This window comes from Ceratotherium simum, chromosome 7 (genome assembly GCF_057802395.1).
Source record: "Ceratotherium simum simum isolate JZ-2026a chromosome 7, ASM5780239v1, whole genome shotgun sequence".
NCBI lineage: Eukaryota > Metazoa > Chordata > Mammalia > Perissodactyla > Rhinocerotidae > Ceratotherium > Ceratotherium simum.
The window spans coordinates 75189095-75203621 of record NC_141906.1 but is presented as its reverse complement, the minus strand read 5'-3'; the positions used below and the strand labels follow the sequence as shown (position 1 = coordinate 75203621).

The following is a 14527-nucleotide window of genomic DNA, read 5'->3' as shown; positions in this document are numbered from 1 at the left end:
TTCAAAGCAGCAATAATGTAAAGAATATCAGTTTTTTATTTAATTTTATTGGTATTTTTCAAGATGAGATTTGCCCATAACCATGTTGCTTCTACAGATTGTGTTATGTGTGGTGTGATAGACTAGTCTTATTATTTCCCTTAAAGCTGACTTTGTCTCATTATTTTGCCTTTGTATCTCTTGCACCTTGTACCAGTTTATTTAATAACTGGGAATGTGTTTATAAAAGGAAGAAATTTACTTTAATTTTTTTCCCCATATTGTCTCCTGGGTTATTCCTAATCTGGACAAATAGAGTTTCATAAGTTACTGAAAGTTAAATAACAGCTTGCTCACCTAAACGCAGAAGTGCCAAATACTATAGAAGCATTCTCATTCTTATCAATATTGTTGCTGGTATAGGCAGCAGGATTCAATGAAATGTCTTCATTACAAACTGTGTATATAGCTTAAAGTATAATCAGATCCCTCTGATCTTTTCCTTTTATTCTATTTTTCTTACCAACTTTCTTTTTATATTCTGTCCTTTCTTGTTCCCTTTGAGAATGGCAAAATCTGTACCATGTGTCACTGTTTTTAAGAGCTTCTATCAGCCCAGTTCATTTAATGTTGAAGAGAATACATATAACTCCACCTTTTACTGCCAAAGAGCATTAACAGAGTATGATTAAAGGCATAACACACATCTTAGGATCTCAATAAGGGGGGTAACTGGTTTATTATAAAATGTACATTCATTACTATCTAAAATGACATAAAATATTTTGAAAAAGAGCATGTAGTTCTTACTGTAGAGTTTATTTATCACTTAAAGGAAAATATTTCACATTAAGTTAGGAGAAACATGTTAGACGTTCTTTTACTTATCTAATAAGATTTACCATGAAAAAAGGTATATATTAATCATAATAAACTATATTGCTAGCAATATTTTGTGAGCTTATTTAAACCTTTGTCTTGGTCCACTTGGGTTGCTATAACAAAATACCACAGACTCAGTGGCTTATAAAAAATAGAAATTTATTTCTCACAGTTCTGGAGGCTGGAAGTCCAATATCAGGGTGTCAGCATGAATGGGTGAGGGTCCTCTTCTGAGTCACACACTTCTCATTATAGCCTCACAGGTTGGAAGGAGTAAGTGATCTCTATGGAGGCTCTTTTATAAGGCACTAATCCCATTCATGAGGATTACATCTTCATGACTTAACACCTCCTAAATGCCCCACCTCCTAATATCAACACCTTTGGGGGTTAGTATTTCAAAATTTGACCGTAGCACCTTGTCTCACCAATAAGATAATAAACATATTCAAAGTAGATGCTGTTTTCTATAATTTCCTTATTTCTCCAATGCTTTTCCCATTTGCATATTTAGTGTGTCAGACATATTTGGAAGACAAGAAATTCTTATTGAATTGTCTTATCTTGTTTAAATAACAACAATAGTAAATTTTACTTTTATAAGTAATGATTAATAAAATATAATAATAAATAACAAGAATATTAAATAAATACATCAGAAAGAACTTTGGAGTACAATTTATTTTGGGGGGCGTGTACTGTGGCAGCCATAGATGTGCTGCTCAGCTCCTTTTCAAGGGACCCAGCTATAGGGAGCATTATGAATGAAAGTCTGTAGCTGATACTTTGGATCCACCATAGTGTTCAGACAGAGCCCATGCTTATTCTGAGATGCCCCAGCCAATGGCTTAGCATGGTTGTCATACAGGAGCTGGCCAATTACTGTGCAACGTGGGTTTTTTTCTGATACACAATCTTTGCTTAGGGAATCCTATTATTCTAACTAAGACTTTTTAGGACTGCACTGTGGTCTGAGACGTGCCTACCCAACCCTTCCCTCTCTCTGTCCTTTCTTACGTGTCAGACTTTCATCCAGGTCTGAAGACCTTTGTGATTGACTGCCACTTCCTCCTATTTTATCCTTCAACACAAAGCTTAAACATAAGTCTTCTAGAAGAAATCATGGGAAAATATGTTGGTATTGGCACAGATTTCTTAGAATTATTATAGAAAGCACTAAACCCCCAAGGAAAAAAAAGATAAAATAAACTTCATTAAAATTAGAACCTCTATTTATCAAAAAAAAATTTCATAGGCAAGGCACAGACTTGAAGAATATTTGCAATACATATATCTGTTAAAATTATTGTATCCAGAATACATGATAACTTAAAAATTAAAAGATATTTAAATAATAAAAAGACCATTTCTTAAATAGGCAAATTATTTGAGAGAAACATCCCAAGGGAAGGAGTGGAAATGGCCAATAAGTGAATGAAAACGTGCATAACTTGCGGCAGCCCTTAGATGTATAGTCAGTAAGTGGACAATTTTCCCTTAGCAGCTGTAGCATCCTCCCTCACCTCATTACCTGGGCTGTGCCCCTTGAGTGGTTCAAGCAGATGTCAGGCCTTCTTGTTGGTCTCCCTCCATGTTGGACCCTGCAGCCTCTGGGCAGAGCCTCTAGTTCAGAGGTCCAAGCACCAGCTGTGGGCACCTCCAAACCCTCCATTAATCCCAGCACCAATCCTATAGAGCTTCTCCTCTGAGATTCTAGAATTTCTGTAGCTTCTTCCTCTTTCTACTTCTTCCACCAGTCCTGGGAGTGGTGGCTATTTTCTGCAGTTTATTAGTCTTTATATTTTTAAGCAACAACTTTTGGCTCTTTCCTTCTTGAAATATCTGTAGAATCGATTCTCTAGTTTAAATACTCTCTGTAGGAACCACATAGTATGCCAATTCTTTTTCTGATTAGACCTTGTCGGATAGAGGATACACAATTTAAGCGATTTTGGTGGACTGACTTGCCCACCTAACAAGACATAATCCTGTGGAATTTGCACCTTGATGACAGTGATTAGTCAGAAATAGCCATTTCAATATAATCTTTTCCACCAAAATTTTTTTAACGAACTTTTCTTTTCCTGGAATTACTGAACTGGTAAGATTAAATCTAGGGATTCTGGTAGTCCTATTTTCACTATATGGGAAAAGCCCATTTGAAATTAAAACCTAGTAGAACCAAGTAGTACAGAAATTGGGAAGGGAAACACAGTCCCATGAATGATTGGCCCTGTCCAGCCAAATAAGAAACCACGTACATCCTTGACTGACCAGTTTCATAGACTTTTTTGGCATAGGCTCTTTTATCTAGGCAAGTTCAACTTGGATTCTTATCACCTAAATTGAAAGAGTCACTTAAATTGAAAGAATCCTGAATGTACACTGTACAAAACTGTTATAGCACATACCACACAATTCTGCATAGGGTAGTGATTACAGAAATCAATTTTGGATTCATACATACCTAAATATGAATCTTACTCTGACAGTAGCTGTTTTCACTTTGTATCAACCAATTAATCCCTCTCACCTTTAGGTTTCTTGTATATGAGACAACGCTGTGTGATTTAGAGAGTGGTTGTAAGGGTGGCCTGAGGGAAGGTGTGTAAAGAATTTAATACTGTGATTGGCTAACAATAAGTAATAGTGGTGCAAATCTCAGTTTCTTTGGTTCTCTCTCTAATTATACTGAGAAATCATAGGGGCGAGGCCTATATCTCATTCTGTGTGTGTTCACTGTGACTTTCCGTCTCCATGCTCAACAAATGTTTATTGGATGAAATGAATCAGTAAAATCTCTAAAATAAAGAGATAGTCTATTGATGGAGTTTTAGGCCTCGTGTACTGTGTACTCTGAGTAGAATAGAGCTACTGGAGACCTGGGGGTTTCACTGCCAGGCTCCAGGTTCCAGCTAATTTAGAGTGCTCCTTGGTGTCATCCTAGAAATAAAGGAGGGAACTCTAGTTAAAAACGGTAAACTTAGGGGCTAGCCTGGTGGCACAGTGGTTAAGTTCGTGCACTCTGTTTTGGTGGCCTGGGATTCATCAAGCCATGCTGTAGCATTGTCCCATATACAAAATAGAGGAATACTGGCACAGATGTTAGCTCAGTGACAATCTTCCTCAAGGAGAAAGAGAAAGATTGGCAACGGATGTTAGCTCAGGGCCACTCTTCCTCACACACGCACAAAAAAAGGTGTATTTAATGTAGGCAACCTGTCTCTATTTCTTCCTGAAACTCATTAACATGATAGAAAAAAGATTAAAAAATGGCATTAGCCACAATGACAAAAAAGAAAAAAACAGATAGTCACAAACAACCATGAAATTTTGGAAGCTAGAAAGTAGATAAATGAGCAATATTTGAAATGGCATACTTATGATATCTGACATTAAGATAGAACTGTGGAAGCCAAGAAAACAACTGATTTACACCATATTATCACTCATATACCCGGGATTTTGTGGCACCAGGTATTTTTGGAAGAACTCATGAAGGTGAGGATAGAACAAATGGAATGCTTTAGAAATCTGTTTAAGAGGTAATTGGATCTTCAGATCTCCTCTACCTCTCCATGCAGCCAGAAGACTGCCTCTATTATCATCCAGTAAAAGACTAGAGGTTTACTGTTAAAGAAAGTAAAACAGAGTCTCTTAATTAGGAGACTATGTGCACATTTGAGGGAGAGTTTACCATGCTGAAAACAGGGCAAGAAAGTAGAAATTTCACCTAGTGAGTGTTGACATCATTAGGCTTCTTCCACTTCTCAGCTCAAATAATGTTGAAAGCTAGGATTATATCCTTCAGGAATATTGAAAGACTCTTTTTTGAGGTATTCATCACCAAAGACCTGTTAGTATTACCACTGAGTTGTTCCCTTGAAATGGAACGTTAGGCAATGAAGCCACAGCTGGCAAGCACTAAGCCCTTACATGGAGTTGCTAGTCAGCTTTCTAGAATCCCACTCTTAAATGTTAATATTGCACAAGTATTCTGAGACAGTTAAAAAGAATGTGTAATATAAAATATACAATGTGACCAAACATAAATAATTTGAAGGAAATAGACAATTCAGGAGAAGAAAACTTCAGAAAACATTATAAGGGAACAAAATATACCCCTGAACATTAGAAATTAGAGCAAAAAGAAAAAATCTGTAGAAGTCTTAGAAGAAAAAGTTGAAATTATCCCCCAGAGAGTAGAGTAAAAGGATGGAAAATAGAAGAGAAAATATAGCACAAAAAGAGGACATTCATGATTTCAGCACCTGAATAATAAAATTTCCAGAAAGAGAACAGAAAGTGAAGTGAGGATGAAATAATAATCTGTATAATTTAAGAAATATTTTCCAGAACTGAAGGACTTGATTTTCCTGAGTGGACTGAACTAATGCTCTCCTTAATGTTTAATCAGACATATATCAAGATACAACATTGTGAGTGTTCAAAACAATGGAAACAAATATAAAATATTAAAAGCTTCCAAAATGTAGGGAAAGTAACAAGTTTTCATAAAATAATACTAAGATTCAGGGAGATATTGAGCTTCTTAAGATTGGATCAATGCCATCAAAGTTTTGAGGGAAAGTGAGTTCTAAATTAGTTGTTTATTCCCATGCAAATGGCTGATATATTGGGAGATACAATAAATATATTTTCAGACATGCAAGATCAGTAAAATTTGCATTACATGGATCTTTTTCAAGAGAGCAAGGTAGTATGTCTTGTACCAAAATGAATGAGAAAACCAAAAAATAGGGGGATATGTGATTGAGGAAACGGAGGATCCAGCACATGACAGAGATAAAGGGAATCTCTACTACAGCAATAGAGGAAGATCTCAAGATTTTGGATTTGTGTCACAGCTGCAAGAAAATCTGTCAAGACAAGAATGGGTCAAAAAATGCTGGAAAGACTTCTTTAAGAAGATGAAATTGAATACCAGTGACTGAATATACTGAGATGAGATTTACAAAAACTGGGGAAGAAGTTGGGGAGGAATCAGGAAAATTCTATGAAATAATAAGAAAAACAAAAAAACAGAAAGAATTATGGAAATAAAAACAATCATAATATATGATGGATTAGCTGTGAATAGTGCTTAAAGTCGTAAAAATAGTGTAACACAGGAATATTGACCTAACTTAATTTATGATTATAACCATATTGGTCAGAATTAGGAATGGAAATCAGGAAGAGAAATGGGTGTACGTGTGTGTGTGTGTGTGTGTGTGTGTGTGTGTGTACAGTGATGCTGAGGAGAGTGAAAAAGGTCCAAATTGTCATCTTCCAGAGGAGTCCAAGTTAGAACACTGTTAGAGTGGTCTAAATTTGAAATGAAAAGCTACTACAGATGTTTTTTAAGTGAGAGGAAAGGCCACGTCTTTCAGGGAGATAGATTCTCTGGGACTTGGAGACTGGATGAAGATGCTGATTGAGAAGAAGGTGCTTAAGTTTACTTTATGGGGTAGCTCCCTGGTAAAAATAACTTTGACAACGTTGACCTGCAAGAGCAGCGCTAGGAATCATAAGAAAATGCTGAATTCAGTTTGGGGCACTTTGAGCTTGAGGAACATAAATAGACATAAAATAGCATTGTCTGAGAGGCATTTATAGCAGAATTCCAGGCTATCCATACAAACGAATAATTCTCAAATATGGATGATTTTACCACCCGGGGGAAGTATGACAATGTCTGGAGAACATTTTGATTGTCGCAACTAGGGAAGGGGGCTACTACAGTGCCTTGACATGAGTACAGCCATGTTTGGCCATTCCAGTAACCTACTGCCACCAACACACACAGAAATATAAAGTTGCTTTCTGTGTGGTGGGAACTGGCCTTTTTCCCAGAAACTGGCCTTTCTCCCACGGAGATAGTTGCAATTTGTAAGAATTTCAAGGTCCTTTGGGCATCACGGCCTGGGGCAGACTGGCCATCTGTGCCAGGCTGGGATGATAACCAGGGAAAACAATGCACATACACAACTGCCAGGCTGGGATGATAGCCAGGAGGCTCAGTGCACGTATGCCACTGATAACCACTTGCGCATGGGAACATTGAATGCTTGCTCTGAAAAAACTCTGTAACTGCTTATATAAACTTCTGGAAACTGAGACCTGGTGAGAGTCTCACCTGCGGAAGGGACGCCTTGCCCAGGACGTGTGATTCCCACCCAGCTGTGTCAATTGAAGGGACTCTCCCGGCAGTGGGGCATGGATATTTTGAGTAACTGGTCTAATGTGTTCTCTTTTTGGTCAACCTGCTGTTTCTCTTTCCAGTTGATTTGTGTCATTTCCCTTCAGTTGATCTGGTGTTTCCTTTTCTGATTGATCTGATATTTTTCCCTTTTATTATATGACCTATTCTAATCTGCTGCTGTCTCAGCTGATCTGGTGTTTCCCTTTCCAATCGAGCTGGTGTTTTTCCCTCTTATTATTTGACCTATTCGGATCTGTTTGTGGACTATCACCTTTACTATCCTCTATATAATAAAATATAGCTTCAGTGCATTTATTTGGAGTGAAAAGTTTCTTTTACATCTCTGGTCGAATCCCCAAACCTCTCACAACATACAGGCATCTAATGAGTAGAGGCCAGGGATACTCTGTATCCTATAATACACAGGACGGCCCCACAACATAGAATTACCTAGTTCAAAACTCAGTCTAACTTGAGAGGCCCATCCCCACCCTCTGAACCACTTTCCTACATCTCTTAATGGAGGAAAAATCCACAAGCATAGAGAGTGCTAAAAGCTGAGATTTAGTACTTTACTAACGCAATGTCAGAGGCTCTAGGAAAGTGTTAGAAATAGCAAGTGACCATGCCGCAGACCTTCCTCTTTTACAACTGTGCATTGACTCCAGGAGATGATGAAGAAAGTGACAAAGGGGAACACTCATTCCTCTGCATTGGAGCTTAGGAATTCCTGTTGTGAAATTGTAAACTGAAGTAGAACATTGCGTCTCAAAGGATCCAATGTTAGGTCTATGACACAGGATGTAAACACAGGCTCAGTAATTTCCACCCTCAGTGGGCTCAATTAACTTGGAAGGGAATCATGAGAGAAAGAATAATTTTCTGGGCTTCTAATCAATTTTCCCAGAAGTACAGGGCATGGAACAGATTCTCACTGGAGTCAACCGATTGTTGTGGAGGTCATATATAAGGTTGTTTTCCTCCTTGAAAGTGAAGAGGAATTTCTGGGAAAATTCTCAAATAGAAATCATGTCCTACTTCGCAGAATAACTCTTTTAGCACGTCAAAGGCTGAAGACACTGCCGATGTATATTGTCTCCCTCATTGTCTTTGACTCCCTCAGGACTGTAAAGTAAAAGGGGCCTTAAGATCCAGTAGCAGTGACACTTCCAGGAAAAGGAAGATGAGAGTGGAATCACCTTTGTTTTGACAATTTCCTTTCAAAGCCCAACTGCATGAATCAAGGGTTCTGGGGAGCACCATCTATTTATTGCTCTTTTCAACCTTGATCCTTAATGGAGACTTGAGAGAAGGGAGGAAATGATGTGCAAAGACATTGGGGGTCTATTAGCCTTCTTTCTAGACGGAGGTGAACAACATGAGTGGGGATAAAGGAGGAAATGAGGAATCATTAGGAATAATCACAGGAAGCCTTGCTCCTTGCTGTATGTCTTCAGACAACCCTGAGCTTGGAAATTGGCAGATCCTGCTCTCCCTTTGGAGACAAAGAATGAGAGTCCGTTGTTAATGTCACCTTCTACCCCTGTTCCTGCAGATCACACCTGTGAAGTGATGGCTGTGGAAAATGACTCCTCTGTGACTGAGTTTATCCTTATGGGATTCACAGATGAACCTGAACTCCAGCTGCCCCTGTTTTTTCTGTTTCTGGTGAACTATGTGGTCACTGTGGTGGGCAATTTGAGCTTAGTTAATCTAATATGTCTGAATTTGCACCTTCACACCCCCATGTACTTTTTCCTCTTCAATCTGTCCTTTATCGATCTCTGTTATTCATCTGTATTTACCCCCAAAATGCTAATGAGTTTTATTTCAGAGAGGAACTTCATTTCCTTTACAGGATGTATGACTCAGCTTTTTTTCTTGTGCTTTTTTGTCAACTCTGAGTGCTATGTATTGACAGCCATGGCCTATGATCGCTATGTGGCCATCTGTAAACCCCTGCTGTACACGGTCACCATGTCTCCCCAGATCTGTTCTGTGTTGATGTCTGGTTCATACGTGATGGGTTTTGCTGGTGCCATGGTCCACACAGGGTGTATGATCAGGCTGATCTTTTGTGATTCCAACATCATCAACCATTACATGTGTGACATCTTCCCCCTCCTCCATCTCTCCTGCAGTAGCACCTATGCCAGTGAGTTTGTGGTTTCTGTTATTGTGGGCACAGTTGTCATAGCATCTAGCCTCATTATCTTTATTTCTTATGCTTTGATTATTTTCAACATCCTTCACATCTCATCAACTAAAGGTTTGTCCAAAGCCTTCAGCACCTGTGGTTCCCACATAATGACAGTTGGTCTATTCTACGGATTTGGGCTGCTCACTCATGTCAAGACATCATCTGCTGGGTTTGTGGGCCAAGGGAAATTCTTCTCAGTGTTTTGCACCAATGTGGTGCCCATGTTGAAGCCTCTCATTTATAGCCTCAGGAACGAGGATGTCAAACTTGCTCTGAAGCAAATCCTGAAGAGAATTACAAACTGAGGAGAACCATCTATCCTTCTTTTTCTGTGTTTTTTTCCTGTTCTTGCTCTGCCTCAACATCTTCCTCCTATTCTTTTTCTATTCTCTTCATTTTTCTTTCTAAAATTTTCTTGGCAGGATTTAGCTCTAATATCTTTTCTTCTCTTGCCATATAGTGTAACTCTATGGGCTTATTCTTAGACTTGAGGATCATCCTCAGTGCTTAGGTGACTCCATACTAGTTGGAGACAATGGGCTGATAACCTTTCCTATGTACAGATAACACCACCTACTACTTTTTTGGTAGTAGCTAAGCCATGGTAAGCCATGGAGTGGCATGCTCTCTTACCAGTTCATTTCTTTTTTGCTTTCTCTGAAACAATTACATACAGCCCCTTCCTGTTTCAAGGGTTTTATTGCTTATAATTGCATTAAAACAGAGAAAGAATGACAAAAATTGTCGACTTGGTAAATGTGTAAAAATTTCCAGAGTTTTTCAGGGATTTTTTTTTTTTTTAGTAATGCTTCTTGTTTTGGAATTTCAATCATGTGTATGTAAAGGAATTGAATACCTTGTTGAACCAAGGTTTTTTGTTTTATTCTTGAGGACGCTTGAGAATGAATGAACCACACTGTTCTGCCTACCTTTCTAAATCCCCACCAATAATGAAAGCCTCTATTTATTGCATTGGTCAACTGATATTTTGTCATGAATAGAATTAGAATTGTCACCAATTTTTCTATGTATCTGTGGATTATTATTGTGATTAAAAATTACACAATAATGTTCTTGCTGTAGAATAGAGTATCACGTTATGTCAAGATTTTTTCTTTTCCCAACTGTGTAATAGGGCTTCCTCTTTGCTAAGGAAGATCTGTTTCCTACTTTAAAAAACAAAAATATGTGGCAGAAACCTTGTCCTATTGGGATTTTTCTTTCAATATGTAAATTTGACTTCTCCCTTTTGTCTCTTAGAAGAAAGATTGAATCTGTGATCCATACTGTGTGCCACATTTTTTACAAATCCCATTAAAAGATAATTCTCTTTATTGTGTTCTTTAGATAAAGAAATAGTTATGTGACTTGCTCAAGATCACACAGCTAATGATGCAGAGCCCAGTTTTTGAATTGCTCCTCCCACAAAGAAGTGTGAGAAAAGAAGAATAGTGAAAGAAGAGAGAGAAATTCTGAAGATTTGTTTCAGAATGAGCTTGAAAATGAGAGTTTTCTTAGGAATGATGTCCTCAGCCAAGATGGCTGTTGCAGAGAGATGGTCTGCAAGGTTTGATGCCCAACCAGAAAAATGTGCCTGCCCCTGAAGAAGTTATTCTAAAGTGGGGTAAATAGGATGAGTTACAATGAAATATTTTACCACAATTTTTTAATAATAGTGATCATTTCCTGGGATAGTGAGGCTGACGAGTTTGGGGACAAGCCTCCCTGGTGAGACATGTCACAATTTTCATAGTAGTATGTACTTTATCAAGGCTATTAAATATTATGCTATCACTTGGAAACAAACAAACAAAAAGAGTTGTTTATAACAAAACCATCAGTAGAAAACAGGGCTCTACAATTTCTTTTTTTAAATTGTGTGTTACACAGAAGATAAACTATCTACTGTCCATTACTACTTTCAGTAAGTTTAGGGCAAGATGTCCCTCAGAGGATATATCCTCGTCTGGGGATGTAATTCATTATCTCTATAACTTGTATGATTATACAAAGATACCATTGGTTTTGAAAATTTCTAAAACATCAGTTTATAAGAATAGGCTTATGGGATAACTGATCCAGTTAAGAACTTCACTTAAATCTGATTAAAATTACTGTTATGAGAGCAGATAAACAGGTAACTATATTTATTATAACACTTATCTTACTGCCATAATTTTGTTTAAAACTTTTATTCCTCAAGCAGAATCTGAATGCCTAGTATCTGCTTCTATTCTTTTTTTGTCTACATCCACTGAAGTGCCTGGTGAAACAGATAGCTTAAAACTCTTTGGTTTGAATTTTACTCTAAAGGACATGTCTTTAGAAGTTCACATGCTTTACTAAAGCAAAAAAAGTGAAATGTGAATCACAGGCACAGCACATAACTTGTGGTCTGAGTACTGTATGTGGGTACCAGCACTCCCTGCCTGGTGGAGTATGAATCAGCAAATAGCCTGGCTCAGTTCTGTGAAGTCAACAGTCTCATTTTACAGGTCGAATTTCTTATGCTGATGTGGAAAATCTAATTGATTTAACTTTTTAATTAAAAAAGCCTTTTAGAATATTGATAAATAAAATAGTTTAAATCCAAGCCTAGTGTTTTTTAAATTAATATAATTTAATTAAAAAATAAGGAAATTCAACGTAAAATAATTTCAGAATCTGTAATATTATTTTACAACTATTGAATGTTTGGAAATTTTGTGTGTATAATTTGGTGAATTTCTTAAATTAACCTGTAATGGCAATATCCTACCATTTAACTTTGAGGAAAAAGCAAAAAGTTAAAATCTTAGAAATATATTATTTTCATGCTCATAGAATGGTGCCTGTTTATCAACCAAGTTCATTCCATCATCTAAAGGAATTGAAATGTTATTAGGTCCTTGATTTGCCATAGAACCGAAGCCAAGTTATTAATGGAAAAGATTTTAGATTCTTTTGTCCAAAGTTCTCATTCTTTCCCCTCCATGAATGAAAATTAGGGACAGAGCTTTCTAACCACCGCATAGCAGACAGCATGGCAAATGGGTTACAGGTTAAGGTATTGAAGCTAGGCCAGCGAAATCTGGCCCTGTCCAGCTGGGGGTTCAGTCTGATTGCTCTGGCAGATTGTAGCCTGGAAAGGGGCTCCTGGGAGGTCAAGAATAGAGGAGGTTTGATGTGATCACACTCCCGTGTCTTTGTCAAGCAGCAGGAACAATGAGACAAAATGTCACTCGCTGCTCCATTTAAGAAGCCCAACCAAAGAGGCGCTCTACCACCTGGTCACCTGCTACAGCAGCCACGCGCAGAAGGAGAGTGCCCATCGTGGACAAGAGGCACATGGGCCGCTGGAGGAGTTTGTGATTCAGGTGCCCAAGGGGCACAGTGGTCACCTGTAGGTGCTGCAGCCTGTGGTGATGGGGGCCAGAGAGGAATCCTGAATATGGTAGAAGGCAGAAGCCCCGATCCCTGTCTCCTCATTTCAGATACTCTGTCCATTTCCAGCTGTGTATCCTCTTAGCACCATCTAAGTTGGTATGAGTGCTCTAAGAATGCACAAGCCTTCTATAAATTAGGGCTTCTTTATTGTTCTGAAGTATTTGAAATGAAAAAAATGCACTTCGTTCTAAATTGGTTTAACATTAAATTTGTCAATGAAAGGAAAAAGTTCTAACAGGATTTGAATGATTTCAGTTGTAAATTTGGGGATGTTTTAAAAATAATTTAAATCGCTGGGTTACATTTCCACTCAGAATTTTTTTGTAGTGGCGATTATAAAAAAAATTATGGTTATAAGTTTTAAGAAATCTTGGTTAGCAATTGCTCATAAATCATAAAACCTGATTAAAAAATATGTTCTAGATCTAAGCACACATATTCATTAAGGATTATGAAAATATTTTATTGGAAATATTATGTGCTAAATAAAATAATTATAACTGTATTTTAATTGTAAGTGTATTTTGAGTTTTAAATAATTTACATTAATATGGGTATATACTGAAAATACCAATTTTTCTTATTTTACCATTAAACATATCACACATAATGAGAAGTTCACAGAACATTCATTTATAGTTTACTAAATACTAAAAAAAAAAATCCCTGTAATCTCTTTCCAGGTCATAAAATATTGCCAGAATAGTTTATACAGTATTTATAGATGTATTTTTTCCAAATGAGTGTTTAGGTCCCCAAAACTTAGCCCAATGGTAAGACATAGGTAACTTCTTAAATAGCTTAGTTAGTCAAATTAGGATAAATGGAGTGTGTGAATTCATTACATAGTTGTATTTTTGGTTAATGTCTTCATAGTTGGAGAAATATTTGTATAAACAGACATATTTAGTATTAAAAAAGTGAAGTGTCTTATATCGGTGTGGTTCAGGAGGCCCCCAAACAATTACATTAGTAACATCAAAAGTCACTGATTACAGGTCACCATAACAAATATGAAAATAATGAAAAAGTTAGAAATATTTTGAGAATTACCAAAATGTGACAGAGAGACAGAAAGCGAGCAAATATTGGAAAAATGACACCAATAGAGTTGCTTGATGCAGGTTGCCGGAAACCTTTAATTTGTAAAAAATGCAACATCAAGGAAGCACAATAAAGTGAAGCACAATAAAATGAGGTATGTCTGTGCATGGATCTATTTCTGGACTCTATATTCTGTTTATTTGAGCCATCTGTGTATCCTTTTGCCAATACTGCATTGTCTTGCTTATTGTAGCATTATAGTAACTCTTGAAATCAGGTAGTGTGAGTCTTCCAACTTTGTTCCTTTAAAATATTGTTTTGGCCTTTCTTGTTTCTTTGGCTTTCCATATATATTTGAGAATCAGCTTTCTATAAATCATCCTGCTTGGCATTTAATGTAATTATATAGAATACATACATCAGTTTACACAGGATGGACATCTTCATATTGAATTTTCCAATTCCTAGATACAGTTTACCTTCCATTTTTATAGGTCTACTTCGATTTATTTCCTCAGTGTTTTGCAGTTCAGAGTGTACAGATCTTGCATATATTTTATTAAATTTGTACTTAAATTTTCATTATTTTTGGTGCTACTGTGAATGGTACTCCTTTTTAAAAATGTCAATTTCCAATTGTTCATTGCTAATAAATAGAAATAACACTGATCTTATAGTCTGTGACTATGCTAAAATCCTTTATGAGTCCTAGTAGGATTATTTTATATTTGTTTGGATTTTTTTTGTTACAGCATCATGTCTTTTTCTATTAGAAGTAATCTTATTTTTTC

At 36.9% G+C, this 14527-nt stretch overlaps 1 protein-coding gene across 1 annotated transcript; it reads left to right on the top strand.

The window, feature by feature from the left end:
• Positions 1 to 8638: 8638 nt before the first annotated feature.
• LOC101387323 (olfactory receptor 8C8-like) lies at positions 8639 to 9571 on the top strand. The gene has a single exon (XM_004438396.1). It carries the CDS (start codon positions 8639 to 8641, stop codon positions 9569 to 9571), a length of 933 nt encoding a protein of 310 aa, XP_004438453.1.
• The last annotated feature ends 4956 nt before the right edge of the window (positions 9572 to 14527 follow it).

Bases quoted from the DNA above. Each gene is read 5' to 3' on its own strand.
- LOC101387323 (XM_004438396.1), top strand. From the start codon at position 8,639: ATGGCTGTGGAAAATGACTCCTCTGTGACTGAGTTTATCCTTATGGGA.